We start from the raw sequence: 21,785 nt of genomic DNA on the forward strand, positions 1-21,785 counted from the left end.
GTTCAGCGGGTATGCATACCAGCACACGCACATCAGCATCTTTTCCTCTTGAGCGGGATCTGCCCGGGCTGACCGCGCATGCCGCCATGGCGTGGCCGGCTGGCACAGAGCCGGCGCATAGCGATGCGGGCGGCTGTGGGCAGCCAGCAGCCGCCGACACGCACCCACCCATGCCGTTCGTCGCCCACCGCCGCCCACTGCACAAGCGCAGTGCATCCCCAGTCGCGGCCCGGGCGTGGGACTGGTTGAAATGGCGCCGTCCCACTTCAGGTAGTACCCAGAGCCTGGCAGGCAATGTGGGGATGCGTGGAGGGGCGGAGTGGACAAGGCGCGTGTGCAGGTATGCGTGCTTCGTGTGGGGGGGCCTTGACGGCGGGCGGCTCGTGACGGCGTAGTAGGCACAGCGCTTGCGGAGGGCGCGAGCAAGGCCACGTGGAGGAGGAGAGCGCAGCGCCGCCCAAGAAGCGGCGCAAGCGCGCAGGCTGAGGAGCAGGCTTGTGTCTAGGTAGCGGTCCGCGGTGGGGCTGGCAGGGCATGCGTAGCGGCATGACAAGTAGTGCAGCTGTTGACAACAGTGCTGCATCTGGCTGCGGTTGGCTCTGCTGTGGCATCGCGATTGCTAGGCACCGGTTTGGCTATGTGCCTGTGGAAACCGACCCCGGCCTTGACCCCGGCTATGTCCGGGCGGTGAGGTTGTTCGGCCTCAGACTGTGGAGGGGCTCAGCCCCTTTTCCCGTGACCGGGGAGTCGCTAAACCGCACTCGGTCCTGAGGGCGCGCGATGCAGCCCTACCCCGAAACTCAGCCGCGATATTCCCCATTCCAACCCGCGGCGCTTCCTCACACTCCGGCAAGCAGTAACTCCGGCGTTCGACCAGCCGCGCACTCCTGCCCTGCCGTCGCAAATTGTTTACCATCTTCTGGGGTCTGGGAATCAGCTGCACCCTGCGGGACTTCACCAACCTGCCTTGACACTGTCCCATCGCACACACATTAGCAAGAATGCTGTTCCACGACCTTCAATGCCCGTCCTCAGCTGCATGGGTCGCCCAAATATGCCTAAAGTGCATCCGCCCAGGAACTATGTACAAACGTATACCCGGCTTGCTCCTCTACATGCACCCAGTTGCCCACTAGCCGTCCGCCATCTCGGACCCGTTAGGTGCGTACAGCGGCGGATTACCAGCCCCAGCACCTCCCGCCTTCACGGCTGCCTCCCCCGTACCCCCTGCTGCGCCGGAGGGCGGCATCTCAACCACGGCCGCTGCTGGCTGTATGACGGAGCGCGAGCCGCGCAGCCGGACTCGCAGCGCCTCATAGGAGGCCCTGTCCTTTCGGCTGACGCTTGGCTGCACGCGCCCAAGTGCCGCCTCGAAGTGCCGAGCGCCCACACGCGGCGAGCCGCAGTCTGTAGGAAAGGACAACATCTTAGCACCGCAAGCCATTATCAGCAGGCGGGAAGCGCGGGACGTCGAAGCCCAGCTCCCAGTAGCTTGCATAGTTCCTGAAACAGGCAGAGACCGCAAGCACACCCATGAAACCAGCACTCACCCGGCCCCGCCCGCATGGCCTCCTTGAGTGCCAGCACCGCCGCCTCGCGCACCAGCGCCGCGCAGTCCGCGCCGCTGTAGCCCTCGCAGCGGCCATCAATCGCCACCGCCGCCAGGTCCACATCCGGCTCCAGCGGCGTCTTGCGAACCTGCACATTGGGTGGAGAGTGTGAGTTGGAGGCTGGACGGGCACAGGCGGCAGTGCACAATGCAATTCCCCGTTACGGCGGTGCGCGTTCGCCGAATGCACGCATCACCCACCTGCGCTTTCAGGATGGCCGCCCGGTCCTGTGGCGGCGGCAGCGGCACGTACAGCACCTGTGCGCGAGGGGCAGCTTGTTGGTGGTGAGGTGAAGACTGAAGCGTAACGTGACAGCAGACATGGCACACATGCGCAATGTAGCGAGCCAGCACCTGTGCGCCCGTACCCACCTTCTCCAGGCGACCAGGCCGCAGCAATGCGGGGTCAATCATGTCGGGCCGGTTGGTGGCGGCCACGATGAACAAACCCTGCAGGGCCGCAGGAAAAGGCGCAAAGGCAAGTTTAGTTTCACACAGATATACGGTACATGACAGGAAGCGCAAGAGAGCCAGGCGAGTCCATCAGGAGGAGATGCAGGCTTTTTACAGCCAGCCACACGCAAGGAACCCACACCACCAAGCATACGGTCTTGCGCTACCCATACGCCGCAAGCCCCCACCTGGCGGCTATCCACGCCGTCCATCTCCGTCAGCAGCTGGTTCACAACCCTGCGGGCAACTCGCGTGGCCATGCAGTGTAAGCGAACGCAGTCAGAAGGCAGCAAGGAAACACTGGTACCGTATCCCCCTTCGCAGGATACGGTACCCTGGCACTCGGCTCCCAGGCAGCCAGGCGGCATCATACTGCTTAGCCGCATTCCCCCTGCACGCACCTCTCCGCTGCCTGGTTGTTGTCGGTGCCGCGGCGCGGCGCCAGTGCGTCCAGCTCGTCAAAAAACAGCACGCAGGGGTGCGCGGCGCGAGCGCGGGCGAACAGCTGCCGCACGGCGCGCTCCGACTCGCCCACGTACTTGTTCAGCAGCTCCGGGCCCTGTGTGCCGCGGTCGCGTGCGGGTCGTAGGTACACACTCGTATGAATATGCATATGCAGTTTGCTCGTGATTAAGCGGCATCCGATACTGTGCTGCCAGAAGCAAGGGTGTAGAGCAAGGCCGGTGCCGCGCACCTTGATGCTGATGAAGTTGGCGCCCGACTCGTTCGCCACCGCCTTGGCCACCAGCGTCTTGCCGCAGCCAGGAGGGCCTGCGAAAACGGGTGTCGAGGAGTGAACTGAATAGTGAGACACAGGCAGTGCACAACGGCAAGCCGTCAAACTGCAAACGCCCCAACGTGCATGCCAGTCCCCACCCGGAGCGCCATCCGCCTCACGCACTGGCACGCTGCGCGACGTACTGATGCCAACTAACAACCCTGCACCCCTTCAATACCCTTCCGCCCGTACCCACCGTACAGCAGCACGCCGCTGGCCGCCGGCAGCCCCAGGGCCTCGAAGCGCTCGGGCCATTTGATCGGCTCCGTCACCGCGAATGACAGCTCCTCGCGCACCTGCGGCAGGGAGTGGACGGCATGGACGGCCTAACATAACTCGGAGCCCGCGTGACTGTGGAGGCAACTACCTCCTTCGACAGCCAAACCATGCTGATCTGCTTAGGGTCTCCTCCTGTCCGACGCATCCCTCCGCGTAGCCGCGCACGCACCTCCGCCAGCGCGCCCACGTCGTCCCACGTGACGTCCGGGGTGGTGGTGAAGCCCTCACGCCGCACGCTGGGCTGCACCTTGGGCAGCGCCGCCTCAAAGTCCGACATGGTAATGGCCAGGCCCGCCAGCTCAGCCGGCCCCAGCGGCCCCAGCCCAAACCCGGCGCCGCTGAAAGCCGCAACGTCCGCGGCCAGCAGCGCAGCCCCTGCCGCCTGCGCCACCTCCGCCTCCGTCATCTCCGCATCCGCGCCTGCGGCAGGTCCGTTTGCCTGCGGCTCCAGCTGTGCCGCAGCTTCCGCCACCGCCGCTGCAGACTCCTTGTCTGCACCAGCTTCCGTCGCGTTGTCCGCCTTCACAGCCTCCTCCGGCTTTCCTGCCGTGTCCGACGCCACTGCACCTGCTGCCGGTGTCGATAGGCCGGCGCTTGCCGTAGCTGGCGCTGCTGCTGCTGCTGCTGCTGCCGACGCCACGCGGGCCGCCTCCAGCCGCGTGAAGATGCGGCTGACCGCCACCGCCGCCGCCTCCTTCATCAGTGCGGCCAGGTCGGCGCCCACGTAGCCCGGTGTGCGCTTGGCCACGGCGCGGAAGTCGAAGTTGCCCTCCAGGCGCAGGCGCCGGGCCAGCACCTGCACGGGGCAGCGCCACGACGTCCATGCGAGCAAAGGGCTGAAAGAGCAAGCAGGCACGCTCGCCGCATGCCTTGAACTTTGCGGCTGCACCCAGCTCTGCCCCGCCTCATGCCCCCCTCCTCCTCCCTCGCACCTGCAGGATCTTGACACGCGCCGCCTCCGTGGGAATGCCGAGCGAGATCTCCCGGTCAAAGCGGCCAGCGCGCCTGCTCAGCAAAGGCAACGCAAGGCGAAGCGAGTCACGTCCAGCAGAGCCGGCACGGGCAAATAGCTGTCCGCCGTCTCCCGGACATACGCGAGATAGCTCGTGTGACGGCTGCATGAGCCCGGCCGCACCTGAGTGCCGTGTCCAGCGAGTCGGGGCGGTTGGTGGCTCCAATCACAACCACGTGCGGCGAGGCGCGCGGTGCGGTGCCGCCCTCCTCACCGGCGCCGTCCTCCTCCGCGCCGTCCTTGCCCGCCTCCTTGACCTCCTGTGCACGCACGGCAAAATCCAGAGGTGACCAAGCCTGCCACAGCAACTCCAGCTGCCACACGCCAGAGGCTTCGTGCAAGGCCTGGCAGCTACTTCACGCCCCATGCGCCCTTGCCTTACCCCGGGAGGCGGCGGCGGCGCGGCCAGGTCGTCCATGCACGTTAGCATCTGCGCCACGATGCGCCTCTCCATCTCGCGCTGGGCCGTCTCGCGCTTGGGGAAGATGGCGTCGATTTCATCTGCATGCCGCAGAGGCGAACGTCGACAAGTGGGATACAAAGCACGGCACGTTGCAGCAAGTCGGCCTCAATACACAGCACAACACAACACGGGCAGGACTGCACACCCGTTTCTTGGATACTTGTGCCCAACCCGCCAAGGCAGGACTCACCGATGAACACGATGCAGGGCGCCAGCTCGCGCGCCTCGTTAAACAGCTGACGCAGCTTGGCCTCGCTCTCGCCGCTCATGCCGCTCACAATCTCGGGCGCAGACACCTGGGCGCAGACATTGGCGTCAGCCAGACACACGCGGTGACGGTGCCTTACGGCATTGCAGAGTGCAATTTACAGGCACTAGACTAAGCTTTACAGGATTGGCCCGTGAAAGGCATCACGCACCCGCAGGAAGGGCACGCCGCACTCGTTGGCGATGGCGTTGGCCAGCGCCGTCTTGCCGCAGCCGGGCGGGCCGTGCAGCAGCACACCCCGCGGCGGCTCCACCCCCAGCCAGGCGTACACCTGCACGTGGGGCAGGTGGGGACAGCGAGGAGCAGCGGAGCCAGGGTGTGCCAAGGAGCAAGAGCGGCGGCGGTAGCCGCTGGTATGGTTGCACATCGCATGAAGTGCAACCGATGCAACACGGTGCCGTACCAATGTGCACGTGAGGGGAAACCATGCTGCTCTCCCTGGCCTCACCTCGGGATGGCGCAGTGGGTACTCGATGAGCTCCCGAATGTCAGCCAGCACCTGAGCGGGGCACGGGCACACGGGCCATGTTGAAGCGGTACGGTTGGGTGGAGGCGTCGCAGTCCAGCAGTCCACAGCCACACCCGCGGCAGGGCGTCTAGATGCCGTCAGTCAGCAACCTCACCTCCTCCACACCGCCCAGGTCCGCATACGTCACCGGCTTGGCCGCTGTCACCGCGCTGCTGCCACCAGCCCCGCCGCCGCCCATGCGGGAAGCCCCGCCGCCGCCTCCACCGCCACCCTGCATCAGCCGCCTTGCCCGCTTGGCGGCCGACTTGGGCATGCCCTGCCCACCCGTGTCCGGCGCTCCTCCATCTCCTCCAGGACCGCCTTTGCCGCCCCCCTCCTCGCGCTGTCGTTTCGGCCCACCTGCCGCAGCCGCGGGGGCCACAGCCGGCGGCGCCGATGCGGGCAGCACCGCTGCCGCCGCAGATGTCTTCACAGCCGGAGCTGGCGTAACTACAGCAGCAGCTGCCCCAGCCCGTCCGCTGGTCGACGGCCCGTCCTCGTCGCCAGCGGCGGACCTCGAGCCCGCGGCAGCGCCGCCACCGCCGGCCTTCTTCGCCTCCCGCTCCGCCTTCTCCTTTGCGAGCGCCCGGGCCGCAGCCGCAGCGATGACCGCCGGCGGTGCGAACGCCGCCACAGGCCCCCCGCCTTCCGCGGTCGTAGCCGCCCCCTCCGCAGCGCCTTCCGCAGCCCCCGCGCCCGTGGGCGTGGTGGAGCGGGCGTACATGTTAAGGAGCGTGTTGTTCATGTGGCCTGGCGGGCAGGCGGCGGTGTTGGCCAGCGCCGCGGCCTCGCGGGGGTCCAGCTCCGGGTCGCTGCTGTCGCTGTCTTCGGATCCAGATTCCGAGCCCGAACCGGTAGCGTTTGACTTTTTGGAGCCGTCGTCGGCGCCGCTGCTGCTGCTGCCGCCCTCGTCGTCGCTGCTGCTGCCGTGCCCGCCGTCCTCGTCCTGGCTGCTGCCGCTGCTGCTGCTGGGGCCGTCGCCCTTCCCGGCCGCTCGGCGGCCAGACAAGTGCTTCTGCTCCAGGCTCTGCAGCATGCGGTAGGGGAAGGGTCAGATGCTTTAAAGCTCGGGAGCGAGCCACAGGAGAGAGCCACAGGAGGGAGCCCACATGAAGAGAGTCCCCGTGGGGTTTCAGGGCAGACAGACCTCGCTGTTCGCAACTCACCTGCAGCTGCAGCTCCGTACCCTTCTGCTCTCCTTTCCGCTGCAGTATGCCGATAGCGCGCGTCACCATGGAGCGAAAGGGCCCGAGTTGGCGCCGCTGGTACTCCCGGTATGTTTTACGCAGGTGCTCGACGACCTCGTCGACCTCTGTGTAATTATTGCTAACCGCATACTGTTCGATACGAGGCACGAGCAGTCGGTCCAAAAGCCCGCCGCCTCCTCCGCTTCCGCCAGGCCGCTTCATAATGCCATGCTTCTTTTTCATTTTACAATTGATACGTCACGCAAAGTACAAGCTTGTGGATTAGTGTTTTTGCAGCAGACAAGAATCCATTTCAACACGCGATGTTGCTACCGTGTGTTGCTACCGTCGACGCATGATGTCATGCAGTTCACTTATAAATACTGTTATGTAATCCTTTGCTTTGCTGCTCATGTAGTACATGGCACTAACCCAAGGTCAGGCGATGACGGCCGTGTGAGGCGTCCGCGCAGCCGCCTGAGGGCCTCGTCCGTGAGGCCTCGTCCGTTCCCATCTTGCTACCAGTCTACCATCCTTGAATAATGCACGCCCAAGGCAACCGGCACAGGCCGGGCGCGCCGCCGGGCGTCGGCCCGATACAAGCCGCATGAGCCCGGACACCAGGAGACATGTGACGGGTGGGCGTACATGGGTGATCTGTGGGCGCTTGATAGAGCGGGCGGAGCGCATAGAGCGGGTGCGACCGCCCGCAGGCCTTGGGGTTGGGCCACGGAGGCGACGAGGGTGTGAGCCTGCAGAGGGATGGTAAGGGGTAGGATTTGGATTGACGCTGCTGGTCACCCCTCATTGGATTGTGTTGGCGGAGTGGCATTGGACTCCGACACGCACGGACACGCACGGATTGGAATTGGGGTCGTATCACATTGTATTGCAAGTAGGTCGTATCCAGGGGTGACCAGTGACTGGTCATGGACTACCGCTCTGACTATGCAGCTAAGACACAAGCACAGTTAGGGAAATCGCGTAGCCACGTGCGTGGGCGAGCTGTGGGGTGCGTCCCATTGGGTGTGCCCCGCCCATTCCCTTTCGGTACTGGAAACCGCATTATGGCACTTTGAGACGCGTGGGATTACATTAGGTGACAGGTCACGTGTTGCGAATCCTTGCCTGGAATGAGGTGTTTGGGAGCTGATGAGGGCTGGGCACCCATGTGTGGTGGCTGCTGCCATAGCGGGATGGCAGTGCTGCACGAGTTTCCAGCACCTGCAGTGGTGGCAGCTACAGACACGACAGTCACACTTGGCAGCAACTCGGAGGGACGCTACTGGGGCTACCACTGCCACACGTCATCGTCGTGACCGCCAATAGCTAGTTATGCACCGCTATTGCCGTCGCCAGTGCTGGTGCGGGCCCGCCGTGTCGTGCCGGACCACGAGCATGAGTATTCGACGCTCACAAGGCCATTGGCAGCCCTTTAAGTATTTCTGCCACCACAGTCGATGCGTCACAGCGCCGCAGTATATCCCAACATGAGTGGCGCCTCGTGGTGGCGCCTCCAAGTTATTGACGATGCTTCATGGGATACGAATGCGCACGACAGGGGGGGGGTAGGAACAAACTTTTTTGACCCCATGCCACAAAACCTCCCGGACCCCCCGACCGACCGACCGACCGACCCCCCCTGCCGTACGACCCCCCAAAACCCCCTCAGAACCCCTTAGTTATTTGTCAGGTTGGTGCCAATTGACTGCTCTCGGTGAGCTCTATCGCTATGTTTGATGATCCGCCTTGGGAACACACTTTGACCGACCGACATGTGGACATGTGGACATGTGGCCCGGCTGCCGACAAGTATCCTGATAGACTGGCCTGCTATGCAACGGCTTACTTCAATGTTACTTGATGATACGAAATGTGCTGACACGTTCATCCATGCAAAACCCGGCCGGCACCGGCCTGTCCCTGACCAGTTCCCCAGGCATCTCCCGAAATGCCGACATGCCCCTCCCCAAACTGCCCCAAACTATGCACGTGTGCTGAGTCTGGGGTATACCTACGCACGCATCGTTGAGCTGCACCCATTGCGCCGCGTGCTGCTGGACAGAAGCGCTAGGAACAAAACTTGGCACGAACCTGTGCAAAACCTCTTGGGACCCCAGACCGACCGACCGACCGGCCACTTTGAGGGGTCATAACTTTGCACCCAGAAACCCATTTTCGATTTTGAAAGCGGATTCGTGATTTTCTCGTTGAGCTCTATCCATTTGAGGCATGGGGTCTGTTTCGGAAGATTCTACCCCCCCCCTGCGCACGATGCCAGAAGTCTCCACTCAACCTGCCCAGTCACAAGCCATCTGTACCCGAGAAAACAAGGTGATGATGGCTACGCTTGTGCACATACCGTAATGTGCTGTCAAGCGCGATTAATCCATATCTGTCCTTGTGATATATAAACAACTATGGGACTCGTGGGGGCCTGCCGACTGCGAAGTGGGGAAAACTCTTGAGGCACGAGCATGGGGCGGGCACGATAAGAGGCACGGCACGCCGCAGGAGTACAGGCAAGCGGCTGGGGCAGCCGGAATCAGGTAATTTGCACCGCGTGTTGCTTATACCACATAACAAACATTTACCATTTCGCACATAGGTCGCCCCAAATGACCGCAAACAAGCTGCCTTGAGGTGGGGGTAGCCCGAATCCTAACGAAATGCGGACCCGGCAAACATGTCGACATGCCCACCCACGCGCCAGGTATGGCCCCCGTGCACGGCCAGGGAGCTCCGAGCAAGCCTCTATGGACACACGTCCGAAAGAATCAGGGCTGGGCATTTTTGCAGCAGCCGCGCGGACGCTGGGCCCCTCCGTGGGCCCGGCGCCGTGTGGGGTGGCCGGGCGCCCGGACACCGTGTGGCCCGGCCGTGTGGATTCCTGGCGGCCCGAGCGCCGTTATAGCATGGCATCTAGGCTGGCTCAGTACTGAGAGCCGGGCAGGCACAGCGCAAAGGCTCCAGGGCACGGAAGCGGCCCGTACCGCACCGGACGAGCCGCCCGCTGTCAAGGCCCCCCACACGAAGCACGCATACCTGCACACGCGCCTTGTCCACTCCGCCCCTCCACGCATCCCCACATTGCCTGCCAGGCTCTGGGTACTACCTGAAGTGGGACGGCGCCCCTTCAACCAGTCCCACGCCCGGGCCGCGACTGGGGACGCACTGCGCTTGTGCAGTGGGCGGCGGTGGGCGACGAACGGCATGGGTGGGTGCGTGCCGGCGGCTGCTGGCTGCCCACAGCCGCCTGCATCGCTATGCGCGGGCTCTGTGCCAGCCTGCCACGCCATGGCGGCATGCACGGTCAGCCCGGGCAGCCCCTGCCGGCTCAGCGCGCAAGCGCGTGGCCTTGCACGCACCCCCGGGCTGGGTGCCGCCTGGGCGACGTCCATGTGCGGGCTGCTTTGCCACGTTGTGATGCTGGCAGCTACTATGCATGTATCCAGAGGTGTCTGGGGGCCGGGGGTGGGAGTGGTATGCACCAGAGGGGCATGGCGGCCCAGGAAGCGCACGCAGGACAGTGCCCGGGCCCCGTGCCACGGCCCGACCTGGCACACGTTTGTGGCGGTGCTGGCGAGCGCTGTTAGAAATTAGATATACAGGTATATGTGTAAGCCGCATGTCGCACTGGTAGAGCGGCATTTGGTCTGGCCTCAGGAGTTGTTTGCGCAATTCTCGCGCGGCCGGCCCGGTCGCGAGCCGCTAAGGCTCCGTCTAAAAGTCGCCACTTTCCTGGCGTCGGTTCGTCCATTTGCCTATTAGCATATAGATCGCCCCAAATGACCGCAAACAAGCTGCCTTGAAGTGGGGGTAGCCCGAATCCTAACGAAATGCGGACCCGGCAAACATGTCGACATGCCCACCCACGCGCCAGGTATGGCCCCCGTGCACGGCCAGGGAGCTCCGAGCAAGCCTCTATGGACACACGTCCGAAAGAATCAGGGCTGGGCATTTTTGCAGCAGCCGCGCGGACGCTGGGCCCCTCCGTGGGCCCGGCGCCGTGTGGGGTGGCCGGGCGCCCGGACACCGTGTGGCCCGGCCGTGTGGATTCCTGGCGGCCCGAGCGCCGTTATAGCATGGCATCTAGGCTGGCTCAGTACTGAGAGCCGGGCAGGCACAGCGCAAAGGCTCCAGGGCACGGAAGCGGCCCGTACTGCACCGGACGAGCCGCCCGCTGTCAAGGCCCCCCACACGAAGCACGCATACCTGCACACGCGCCTTGTCCACTCCGCCCCTCCACGCATCCCCACATTGCCTGCCAGGCTCTGGGTACTACCTGAAGTGGGACGGCGCCCCTTCAACCAGTCCCACGCCCGGGCCGCGACTGGGGACGCACTGCGCTTGTGCAGTGGGCGGCGGTGGGCGACGAACGGCATGGGTGGTTGCGTGCCGGCGGCTGCTGGCTGCCCACAGCCGCCTGCATCGCTATGCGCGGGCTCTGTGCCAGCCGGACACGCCATGGCGGCATGAGCGGTCAGCCCGGGCAGCCCCTGCCGGCTCAGCGCGCAGCGCGTGGCCTTGCACGCACCCCCGGGCTGGGTGCCGCCTGGGCGACGTCCGTGTGCGGGCTGCTTTGCCACGTTGTGATGCTGGCAGCTACTATGCATGTATCCAGAGGTGTCTGGGGGGCGGGGGTGGGAGTGGTATGCACCAGAGGGGCATGGCGGCCCAGGAAGCGCACGCAGGACAGTGCCCGGGCCCCTTGCCACGGCCCGACCTGGCACACGTTTGTGGCGGTGCTGGCGAGCGCTGTTAGAAATTAGATATACAGGTATATGTGTAAGCCGCATGTCGCACTGGTAGAGCGGCATTTGGTCTGGCCTCAGGAGTTGTTTGCGCAATTCTCGCGCGGCCGGCCCGGTCGCAAGCCGCTAAGGCTCCGTCTAAAAGTCGCCACTTTCCTGGCGTCGGTTCGTCCATTTGCCTATTAGCACATAGGTCGCCCCAAATGACCGCAAACAAGCTGCCTTGAAGTGGCGGTAGCCCGAATCCTAACGAAATGCGGACCCGGCAAACATGTCGACATGCCCACCCACGCGCCAGGTATGGCCCCCGTGCACGGCCAGGGAGCTCCGAGCAAGCCTCTATGGACACACGTCCGAAAGAATCAGGGCTGGGCATTTTTGCAGCAGCCGCGCGGACGCTGGGCCCCTCCGTGGGCCCGGCGCCGTGTGGGGTGGCCGGGCGCCCGGACACCGTGTGGCCCGGCCGTGTGGATTCCTGGCGGCCCGAGCGCCGTTATAGCATGGCATCTAGGCTGGCTCAGTACTGAGAGCCGGGCAGGCACAGCGCAAAGGCTCCAGGGCACGGAAGCGGCCCGTACTGCACCGGACGAGCCGCCCGCTGTCAAGGCCCCCCACACGAAGCACGCATACCTGCACACGCGCCTTGTCCACTCCGCCCCTCCACGCATCCCCACATTGCCTGCCAGGCTTTGGGTACTACCTGAAGTGGGACGGCGCCCCTTCAACCAGTTCCACGCCCGGGCCGCGACTGGGGACGCACTGCGCTTGTGCAGTGGGCGGCGGTGGGCGACGAACGGCATGGGTGGGTGCGTGCCGGCGGCTGCTGGCTGCCCATAGCCGCCTGCATCGCTATGCGCGGGCTCTGTGCCAGCCTGCCACGCCATGGCGGCATGAGCGGTCAGCCCGGGCAGCCCCTGCCGGCTCAGCGCGCAGCGCGTGGCCTTGCACGCACCCCCGGGCTGGGTGCCGCCTGGGCGACGTCCATGTGCGGGCTGCTTTGCCACGTTGTGATGCTGGCAGCTACTATGCATGTATCCAGAGGTGTCTGGGGGCCGGGGGTGGGAGTGGTATGCACCAGAGGGGCATGGCGGCCCAGGAAGCGCACGCAGGACAGTGCCCGGGCCCCGTGCCACGGCCCGACCTGGCACACGTTTGTGGCGGTGCTGGCGAGCGCTGTTAGAAATTAGATATACAGGTATATGTGTAAGCCGTATGTCGCACTGGTAGAGCGGCATTTGGTCTGGCCTCAGGAGTTGTTTGCGCAATTCTCGCGCGGCCGGCCCGGTCGCGAGCCGCTAAGGCTCCGTCTAAAAGTCGCCACTTTCCTGGCGTCGGTTCGTCCATTTGCCTATTAGCACATAGGTCGCCCCAAATGACCGCAAACAAGCTGCCTTGAAGTGGCGGTAGCCCGAATCCTAACGAAATGCGGACCCGGCAAACATGTCGACATGCCCACCCACGCGCCAGGTATGGCCCCCGTGCACGGCCAGGGAGCTCCGAGCAAGCCTCTATGGACACACGTCCGAAAGAATCAGGGCTGGGCATTTTTGCAGCAGCCGCGCGGACGCTGGGCCCCTCCGTGGGCCCGGCGCCGTGTGGGGTGGCCGGGCGCCCGGACACCGTGTGGCCCGGCCGTGTGGATTCCTGGCGGCCCGAGCGCCGTTATAGCATGGCATCTAGGCTGGCTCAGTACTGAGAGCCGGGCAGGCACAGCGCAAAGGCTCCAGGGCACGGAAGCGGCCCGTACCGCACCGGACGAGCCGCCCGCCGTCAAGGCCCCCCACACGAAGCACGCATACCTGCACACGCGCCTTGTCCACTCCGCCCCTCCACGCATCCCCACATTGCCTGCCAGGCTCTGGGTACTACCTGAAGTGGGACGGCGCCCCTTCAACCAGTCCCCCGCCCGGGCCGCGACTGGGGATGCACTGCGCTTGCGCTGTGGGCGGCGGTGGGCGACGAACGGCATGGGTGGGTGCGTGCCGGCGACTGCTGGCTGCCCACAGCCGCCTGCATCGCTATGCGCGGGCTCTGTGCCAGCCTGCCACGCCATGGCGGCATGCACGGTCAGCCCGGGCAGCCCCTGCCGGCTCAGCGCGCAAGCGCGTGGCCTTGCACGCACCCCCGGGCTGGGTGCCGCCTGGGCGACGTCCATGTGCGGGCTGCTTTGCCACGTTGTGATGCTGGCAGCTACTATGCATGTATCCAGAGGTGTCTGGGGGGCGGGGGTGGGAGTGGTATGCACCAGAGGGGCATGGCGGCCCAGGAAGCGCACGCAGGACAGTGCCCGGGCCCTGTGCCACGGCCCGACCTGGCACACGTTTGTGGCGGTGCTGGCGAGCGCTGTTAGAAATTAGATATACAGGTATATGTGTAAGCCGTATGTCGCACTGGTAGAGCGGCATTTGGTCTGGCCTCAGGAGTTGTTTGCGCAATTCTCGCGCGGCCGGCCCGGTCGCGAGCCGCTAAGGCTCCGTCTAAAAGTCGCCACTTTCCTGGCGTCGGTTCGTCCATTTGCCTATTAGCACATAGGTCGCCCCAAATGACCGCAAACAAGCTGCCTTGAAGTGGCGGTAGCCCGAATCCTAACGAAATGCGGACCCGGCAAACATGTCGACATGCCCACCCACGCGCCAGGTATGGCCCCCGTGCACGGCCAGGGAGCTCCGAGCAAGCCTCTATGGACACACGTCCGAAAGAATCAGGGCTGGGCATTTTTGCAGCAGCCGCGCGGACGCTGGGCCCCTCCGTGGGCCCGGCGCCGTGTGGGGTGGCCGGGCGCCCGGACACCGTGTGGCCCGGCCGTGTGGATTCCTGGCGGCCCGAGCGCCGTTATAGCATGGCATCTAGGCTGGCTCAGTACTGAGAGCCGGGCAGGCACAGCGCAAAGGCTCCAGGGCACGGAAGCGGCCCGTACCGCACCGGACGAGCCGCCCGCCGTCAAGGCCCCCCACACGAAGCACGCATACCTGCACACGCGCCTTGTCCACTCCGCCCCTCCACGCATCCCCACATTGCCTGCCAGGCTCTGGGTACTACCTGAAGTGGGACGGCGCCCCTTCAACCAGTCCCCCGCCCGGGCCGCGACTGGGGATGCACTGCGCTTGCGCTGTGGGCGGCGGTGGGCGACGAACGGCATGGGTGGGTGCGTGCCGGCGACTGCTGGCTGCCCATAGCCGCCTGCATCGCTATGCGCGGGCTCTGTGCCAGCCTGCCACGCCATGGCGGCATGCACGGTCAGCCCGGGCAGCCCCTGCCGGCTCAGCGCGCAAGCGCGTGGCCTTGCACGCACCCCCGGGCTGGGTGCCGCCTGGGCGACGTCCATGTGCGGGCTGCTTTGCCACGTTGTGATGCTGGCAGCTACTATGCATGTATTCAGAGGTGTCTGGGGGGCGGGGGTGGGAGTGGTATGCACCAGAGGGGCATGGCGGCCCAGGAAGCGCACGCAGGACAGTGCCCGGGCCCCGTGCCACGGCCCGACCTGGCACACGTTTGTGGCGGTGCTGGCGAGCGCTGTTAGAAATTAGATATACAGGTATATGTGTAAGCCGCATGTCGCACTGGTAGAGCGGCATTTGGTCTGGCCTCAGGAGTTGTTTGCGCAATTCTCGCGCGGCCGGCCCGGTCGCGAGCCGCTAAGGCTCCGTCTAAAAGTCGCCACTTTCCTGGCGTCGGTTCGTCCATTTGCCTATTAGCACATAGGTCGCCCCAAATGACCGCAAACAAGCTGCCTTGAAGTGGCGGTAGCCCGAATCCTAACGAAATGCGGACCCGGCAAACATGTCGACATGCGCGGCCAGCCCGGGCAGCCCCTGCCGGCTCAGCGCGCAAGCGCGTGGCCTTGCACGCACCCCCGGGCTGGGTGCCGCCTGGGCGACGTCCATGTGCGGGCTGCTTTGCCACGTTGTGATGCTGGCAGCTACTATGCATGTATTCAGAGGTGTCTGGGGGGCGGGGGTGGGAGTGGTATGCACCAGAGGGGCATGGCGGCCCAGGAAGCGCACGCAGGACAGTGCCGGGCCCCAAGCGGGTCCCACTCCAGGAAAAAGCGTGTCCCCAGGGAGGCGCCCACGGGATGGCACCAAAACCCCTTGGCAGATTGTCCTTCAAGGAAGCCGCCGCGTCTACGGACTCATCCATCTCGGCGCCTATGGCTTGCTGATGCTTGAAGGACAATCTATCAGGGGGGGTTCACCGCGTGCCGTCCGGGGGGTGCGTTTCCCCAGCCAAACCCGCACGCCGAGGAGGCCAGGAGACGTCGCCCCGAGAAAAATGCAGAGCGGGATACAGACTCCGCCACTTAATATATATGTTACATGCAATCTGTTGGAGCAATAGCGCTTGACAGCAGGCTAAAACGTGCTCGTCGAGGCTCAAGTCGCGAAATTGACCGAAGCCAACATCCTACATAGGCGTTGTTTTCGGGCTTTATCGATTGCCGTCAACACAGATATATGCGTAGGTGTAGTTAGGCTACTGTCTGGCCTGGTATGGCGTGTCCTGGCGAACGCGACATTTAGATGTTCGAGGTCGGCCCCGGCTCGATTCAATGCCCCCGGGTTACTCTAATGACCTTATGTGTGGTATAAGATGCTATAGGAAAGGTACTGGGCTGGGGACACGACCGGCCCGTAGGGCCGTGCGCGAGTGGGACCCGCTTGCCGGGCCCTGTGCCACGGCCCGACCTGGCACACGTTTGTGGCGGTGCTGGCGAGCGCTGTTAGAAATTAGATATACAGGTATATGTGTAAGCCGTATGTCGCACTGGTAGAGCGGCATTTGGTCTGGCCTCAGGAGTTGTTTGCGCAATTCTCGCGCGGCCGGCCCGGTCGCGAGCCGCTAAGGCTCCGTCTAAAAGTCGCCACTTTCCTGGCGTCGGTTCGTCCATTTGCCTATTAGCACATAGGTCGCCCCAAATGACCGCAAACAAGCTGCCTTGAAGTGGCGGTAGCCCGAATCCTAACGAAATGCGGACCCGGCAAACATGTCGACATGCCCACCCACGCGCCAGGTATGGCCCCCGTGCACGGCCAGGGAGCTCCGAGCAAGCCTCTATGGACACACGTCCGAAAGAATCAGGGCTGGGCATTTTTGCAGCAGCCGCGCGGACGCTGGGCCCCTCCGTGGGCCCGGCGCCGTGTGGGGTGGCCGGGCGCCCGGACACCGTGTGGCCCGGCCGTGTGGATTCCTGGCGGCCCGAGCGCCGTTATAGCATGGCATCTAGGCTGGCTCAGTACTGAGAGCCGGGCAGGCACAGCGCAAAGGCTCCAGGGCACGGAAGCGGCCCGTACCGCACCGGACGAGCCGCCCGCCGTCAAGGCCCCCCACACGAAGCACGCATACCTGCACACGCGCCTTGTCCACTCCGCCCCTCCACGCATCCCCACATTGCCTGCCAGGCTCTGGGTACTACCTGAAGTGGGACGGCGCCCCTTCAACCAGTCCCCCGCCCGGGCCGCGACTGGGGATGCACTGCGCTTGCGCTGTGGGCGGCGGTGGGCGACGAACGGCATGGGTGGTTGCGTGCCGGCGACTGCTGGCTGCCCACAGCCGCCTGCATCGCTATGCGCGGGCTCTGTGCCAGCCTGCCACGCCATGGCGGCATGCACGGTCAGCCCGGGCAGCCCCTGCCGGCTCAGCGCGCAAGCGCGTGGCCTTGCACGCACCCCCGGGCTGGGTGCCGCCTGGGCGACGTCCATGTGCGGGCTGCTTTGCCACGTTGTGATGCTGGCAGCTACTATGCATGTATTCAGAGGTGTCTGGGGGGCGAGGGTGGGAGTGGTATGCACCAGAGGGGCATGGCGGCCCAGGAAGCGCACGCAGGACAGTGCCCGGGCCCCGTGCCACGGCCCGACCTGGCACACGTTTGTGGCGGTGCTGGCGAGCGCTGTTAGAAATTAGATATACAGGTATATGTGTAAGCCGTATGTCGCACTGGTAGAGCGGCATTTGGTCTGGCCTCAGGAGTTGTTTGCGCAATTCTCGCGCGGCCGGCCCGGTCGCGAGCCGCTAAGGCTCCGTCTAAAAGTCGCCACTTTCCTGGCGTCGGTTCGTCCATTTGCCTATTAGCACATAGGTCGCCCCAAATGACCGCAAACAAGCTGCCTTGAAGTGGCGGTAGCCCGAATCCTAACGAAATGCGGACCCGGCAAACATGTCGACATGCCCACCCACGCGCCAGGTATGGCCCCCGTGCACGGCCAGGGAGCTCCGAGCAAGCCTCTATGGACACACGTCCGAAAGAATCAGGGCTGGGCATTTTTGCAGCAGCCGCGCGGACGCTGGGCCCCTCCGTGGGCCCGGCGCCGTGTGGGGTGGCCGGGCGCCCGGACACCGTGTGGCCCGGCCGTGTGGATTCCTGGCGGCCCGAGCGCCGTTATAGCATGGCATCTAGGCTGGCTCAGTACTGAGAGCCGGGCAGGCACAGCGCAAAGGCTCCAGGGCACGGAAGCGGCCCGTACCGCACCGGACGAGCCGCCCGCCGTCAAGGCCCCCCACACGAAGCACGCATACCTGCACACGCGCCTTGTCCACTCCGCCCCTCCACGCATCCCCACATTGCCTGCCAGGCTCTGGGTACTACCTGAAGTGGGACGGCGCCCCTTCAACCAGTCCCCCGCCCGGGCCGCGACTGGGGATGCACTGCGCTTGCGCTGTGGGCGGCGGTGGGCGACGAACGGCATGGGTGGGTGCGTGCCGGCGACTGCTGGCTGCCCATAGCCGCCTGCATCGCTATGCGCGGGCTCTGTGCCAGCCTGCCACGCCATGGCGGCATGCACGGTCAGCCCGGGCAGCCCCTGCCGGCTCAGCGCGCAAGCGCGTGGCCTTGCACGCACCCCCGGGCTGGGTGCCGCCTGGGCGACGTCCATGTGCGGGCTGCTTTGCCACGTTGTGATGCTGGCAGCTACTATGCATGTATTCAGAGGTGTCTGGGGGGCGGGGGTGGGAGTGGTATGCACCAGAGGGGCATGGCGGCCCAGGAAGCGCACGCAGGACAGTGCCCGGGCCCCGTGCCACGGCCCGACCTGGCACACGTTTGTGGCGGTGCTGGCGAGCGCTGTTAGAAATTAGATATACAGGTATATGTGTAAGCCGCATGTCGCACTGGTAGAGCGGCATTTGGTCTGGCCTCAGGAGTTGTTTGCGCAATTCTCGCGCGGCCGGCCCGGTCGCGAGCCGCTAAGGCTCCGTCTAAAAGTCGCCACTTTCCTGGCGTCGGTTCGTCCATTTGCCTATTAGCACATAGGTCGCCCCAAATGACCGCAAACAAGCTGCCTTGAAGTGGCGGTAGCCCGAATCCTAACGAAATGCGGACCCGGCAAACATGTCGACATGCGCGGCCAGCCCGGGCAGCCCCTGCCGGCTCAGCGCGCAAGCGCGTGGCCTTGCACGCACCCCCGGGCTGGGTGCCGCCTGGGCGACGTCCATGTGCGGGCTGCTTTGCCACGTTGTGATGCTGGCAGCTACTATGCATGTATTCAGAGGTGTCTGGGGGGCGGGGGTGGGAGTGGTATGCACCAGAGGGGCATGGCGGCCCAGGAAGCGCACGCAGGACAGTGCCGGGCCCCAAGCGGGTCCCACTCCAGGAAAAAGCGTGTCCCCAGGGAGGCGCCCACGGGATGGCACCAAAACCCCTTGGCAGATTGTCCTTCAAGGAAGCCGCCGCGTCTACGGACTCATCCATCTCGGCGCCTATGGCTTGCTGATGCTTGAAGGACAATCTATCAGGGGGGGTTCACCGCGTGCCGTCCGGGGGGTGCGTTTCCCCAGCCAAACCCGCACGCCGAGGAGGCCAGGAGACGTCGCCCCGAGAAAAATGCAGAGCGGGATACAGACTCCGCCACTTAATATATATGTTACATGCAATCTGTTGGAGCAATAGCGCTTGACAGCAGGCTAAAACGTGCTCGTCGAGGCTCAAGTCGCGAAATTGACCGAAGCCAACATCCTACATAGGCGTTGTTTTCGGGCTTTATCGATTGCCGTCAACACAGATATATGCGTAGGTGTAGTTAGGCTACTGTCTGGCCTGGTATGGCGTGTCCTGGCGAACGCGACATTTAGATGTTCGAGGTCGGCCCCGGCTCGATTCAATGCCCCCGGGTTACTCTAATGACCTTATGTGTGGTATAAGATGCTATAGGAAAGGTACTGGGCTGGGGACACGACCGGCCCGTAGGGCCGTGCGCGAGTGGGACCCGCTTGCCGGGCCCTGTGCCACGGCCCGACCTGGCACACGTTTGTGGCGGTGCTGGCGAGCGCTGTTAGAAATTAGATATACAGGTATATGTGTAAGCCGTATGTCGCACTGGTAGAGCGGCATTTGGTCTGGCCTCAGGAGTTGTTTGCGCAATTCTCGCGCGGCCGGCCCGGTCGCGAGCCGCTAAGGCTCCGTCTAAAAGTCGCCACTTTCCTGGCGTCGGTTCGTCCATTTGCCTATTAGCACATAGGTCGCCCCAAATGACCGCAAACAAGCTGCCTTGAAGTGGCGGTAGCCCGAATCCTAACGAAATGCGGACCCGGCAAACATGTCGACATGCCCACCCACGCGCCAGGTATGGCCCCCGTGCACGGCCAGGGAGCTCCGAGCAAGCCTCTATGGACACACGTCCGAAAGAATCAGGGCTGGGCATTTTTGCAGCAGCCGCGCGGACGCTGGGCCCCTCCGTGGGCCCGGCGCCGTGTGGGGTGGCCGGGCGCCCGGACACCGTGTGGCCCGGCCGTGTGGATTCCTGGCGGCCCGAGCGCCGTTATAGCATGGCATCTAGGCTGGCTCAGTACTGAGAGCCGGGCAGGCACAGCGCAAAGGCTCCAGGGCACGGAAGCGGCCCGTACCGCACCGGACGAGCCGCCCGCCGTCAAGGCCCCCCACACGAAGCACGCATACCTGCACACGCGCCTTGTCCACTCCGCCCCTCCACGCATCCCCACATTGCCTGCCAGGCTCTGGGTACTACCTGAAGTGGGACGGCGCCCCTTCAACCAGTCCCCCGCCCGGGCCGCGACTGGGGATGCACTGCGCTTGCGCTGTGGGCGGCGGTGGGCGACGAACGGCATGGGTGGGTGCGTGCCGGCGACTGCTGGCTGCCCACAGCCGCCTGCATCGCTATGCGCGGGCTCTGTGCCAGCCTGCCACGCCATGGCGGCATGCACGGTCAGCCCGGGCAGCCCCTGCCGGCTCAGCGCGCAAGCGCGTGGCCTTGCACGCACCCCCGGGCTGGGTGCCGCCTGGGCGACGTCCATGTGCGGGCTGCTTTGCCACGTTGTGATGCTGGCAGCTACTATGCATGTATCCAGAGGTGTCTGGGGGGCGGGGGTGGGAGTGGTATGCACCAGAGGGGCATGGCGGCCCAGGAAGCGCACGCAGGACAGTGCCCGGGCCCTGTGCCACGGCCCGACCTGGCACACGTTTGTGGCGGTGCTGGCGAGCGCTGTTAGAAATTAGATATACAGGTATATGTGTAAGCCGTATGTCGCACTGGTAGAGCGGCATTTGGTCTGGCCTCAGGAGTTGTTTGCGCAATTCTCGCGCGGCCGGCCCGGTCGCGAGCCGCTAAGGCTCCGTCTAAAAGTCGCCACTTTCCTGGCGTCGGTTCGTCCATTTGCCTATTAGCACATAGGTCGCCCCAAATGACCGCAAACAAGCTGCCTTGAAGTGGCGGTAGCCCGAATCCTAACGAAATGCGGACCCGGCAAACATGTCGACATGCCCACCCACGCGCCAGGTATGGCCCCCGTGCACGGCCAGGGAGCTCCGAGCAAGCCTCTATGGACACACGTCCGAAAGAATCAGGGCTGGGCATTTTTGCAGCAGCCGCGCGGACGCTGGGCCCCTCCGTGGGCCCGGCGCCGTGTGGGGTGGCCGGGCGCCCGGACACCGTGTGGCCCGGCCGTGTGGATTCCTGGCGGCCCGAGCGCCGTTATAGCATGGCATCTAGGCTGGCTCAGTACTGAGAGCCGGGCAGGCACAGCGCAAAGGCTCCAGGGCACGGAAGCGGCCCGTACCGCACCGGACGAGCCGCCCGCCGTCAAGGCCCCCCACACGAAGCACGCATACCTGCACACGCGCCTTGTCCACTCCGCCCCTCCACGCATCCCCACATTGCCTGCCAGGCTCTGGGTACTACCTGAAGTGGGACGGCGCCCCTTCAACCAGTCCCCCGCCCGGGCCGCGACTGGGGATGCACTGCGCTTGCGCTGTGGGCGGCGGTGGGCGACGAACGGCATGGGTGGTTGCGTGCCGGCGACTGCTGGCTGCCCACAGCCGCCTGCATCGCTATGCGCGGGCTCTGTGCCAGCCTGCCACGCCATGGCGGCATGCACGGTCAGCCCGGGCAGCCCCTGCCGGCTCAGCGCGCAAGCGCGTGGCCTTGCACGCACCCCCGGGCTGGGTGCCGCCTGGGCGACGTCCATGTGCGGGCTGCTTTGCCACGTTGTGATGCTGGCAGCTACTATGCATGTATTCAGAGGTGTC

The 21,785-nt window shown here is 64.9% G+C and overlaps 3 protein-coding genes across 3 annotated transcripts; 2 read left to right on the forward strand and 1 right to left on the reverse strand.

Annotated features, from left to right (window-relative positions):
• Positions 1–623: 623 nt before the first annotated feature.
• CHLRE_09g398550v5 (uncharacterized protein) lies at positions 624–6,929 on the reverse strand. The gene is made up of 17 exons (XM_043065895.1): positions 6,537–6,929; positions 5,486–6,397; positions 5,311–5,361; positions 5,014–5,133; positions 4,785–4,890; positions 4,514–4,632; positions 4,255–4,391; positions 4,052–4,124; positions 3,289–3,915; positions 3,037–3,136; positions 2,757–2,833; positions 2,464–2,621; positions 2,251–2,299; positions 1,982–2,059; positions 1,811–1,867; positions 1,551–1,698; positions 624–1,407 (listed from the first exon to the last, which is right to left on the reverse strand). Exons 1-17 carry the CDS (start codon positions 6,798–6,800, stop codon positions 1,133–1,135), a joined length of 3,351 nt encoding a protein of 1,116 aa, XP_042920853.1. The 5' UTR covers positions 6,801–6,929; the 3' UTR covers positions 624–1,132.
• Positions 6,930–14,879: 7,950 nt separating this feature from the next.
• CHLRE_09g398554v5 (uncharacterized protein) lies at positions 14,880–16,074 on the forward strand. The gene is made up of 2 exons (XM_043065896.1): positions 14,880–15,195; positions 15,410–16,074. Exons 1-2 carry the CDS (start codon positions 15,092–15,094, stop codon positions 15,471–15,473), a joined length of 168 nt encoding a protein of 55 aa, XP_042920854.1. The 5' UTR covers positions 14,880–15,091; the 3' UTR covers positions 15,474–16,074.
• Positions 16,075–18,409: 2,335 nt separating this feature from the next.
• Positions 18,410–19,618, forward strand: CHLRE_09g398555v5 (uncharacterized protein). The gene is made up of 2 exons (XM_043065897.1): positions 18,410–18,739; positions 18,954–19,618. Exons 1-2 carry the CDS (start codon positions 18,636–18,638, stop codon positions 19,015–19,017), a joined length of 168 nt encoding a protein of 55 aa, XP_042920855.1. The 5' UTR covers positions 18,410–18,635; the 3' UTR covers positions 19,018–19,618.
• The last annotated feature ends 2,167 nt before the right edge of the window (positions 19,619–21,785 follow it).

Source organism: Chlamydomonas reinhardtii, chromosome 9 (genome assembly GCF_000002595.2).
Source record: "Chlamydomonas reinhardtii strain CC-503 cw92 mt+ chromosome 9, whole genome shotgun sequence".
Lineage (NCBI taxonomy): Eukaryota > Viridiplantae > Chlorophyta > Chlorophyceae > Chlamydomonadales > Chlamydomonadaceae > Chlamydomonas > Chlamydomonas reinhardtii.

Bases quoted from the DNA above. Each gene is read 5' to 3' on its own strand.
- CHLRE_09g398550v5 (XM_043065895.1), bottom strand. From the start codon at position 6,800: ATGAAAAAGAAGCATGGCATTATGAAGCGGCCTGGCGGAAGCGGAGGA. The intron at 2,060-2,250 runs GTGGGGGCTTGC...GCGGCCCTGCAG, and splicing joins ACGGCGTGGATAGCCGCCAG to GGTTTGTTCATCGTGGCCGC. The intron at 1,868-1,981 runs GTGGGTACGGGC...CCTCGCGCACAG, and splicing joins GGCCTGGTCGCCTGGAGAAG to GTGCTGTACGTGCCGCTGCC.
- CHLRE_09g398555v5 (XM_043065897.1), top strand. From the start codon at position 18,636: ATGTCGACATGCGCGGCCAGCCCGGGCAGCCCCTGCCGGCTCAGCGCG. The intron at 18,740-18,953 runs GTGCGGGCTGCT...ACCCCTTGGCAG, and splicing joins GCCGCCTGGGCGACGTCCAT to ATTGTCCTTCAAGGAAGCCG.
- CHLRE_09g398554v5 (XM_043065896.1), top strand. From the start codon at position 15,092: ATGTCGACATGCGCGGCCAGCCCGGGCAGCCCCTGCCGGCTCAGCGCG. The intron at 15,196-15,409 runs GTGCGGGCTGCT...ACCCCTTGGCAG, and splicing joins GCCGCCTGGGCGACGTCCAT to ATTGTCCTTCAAGGAAGCCG.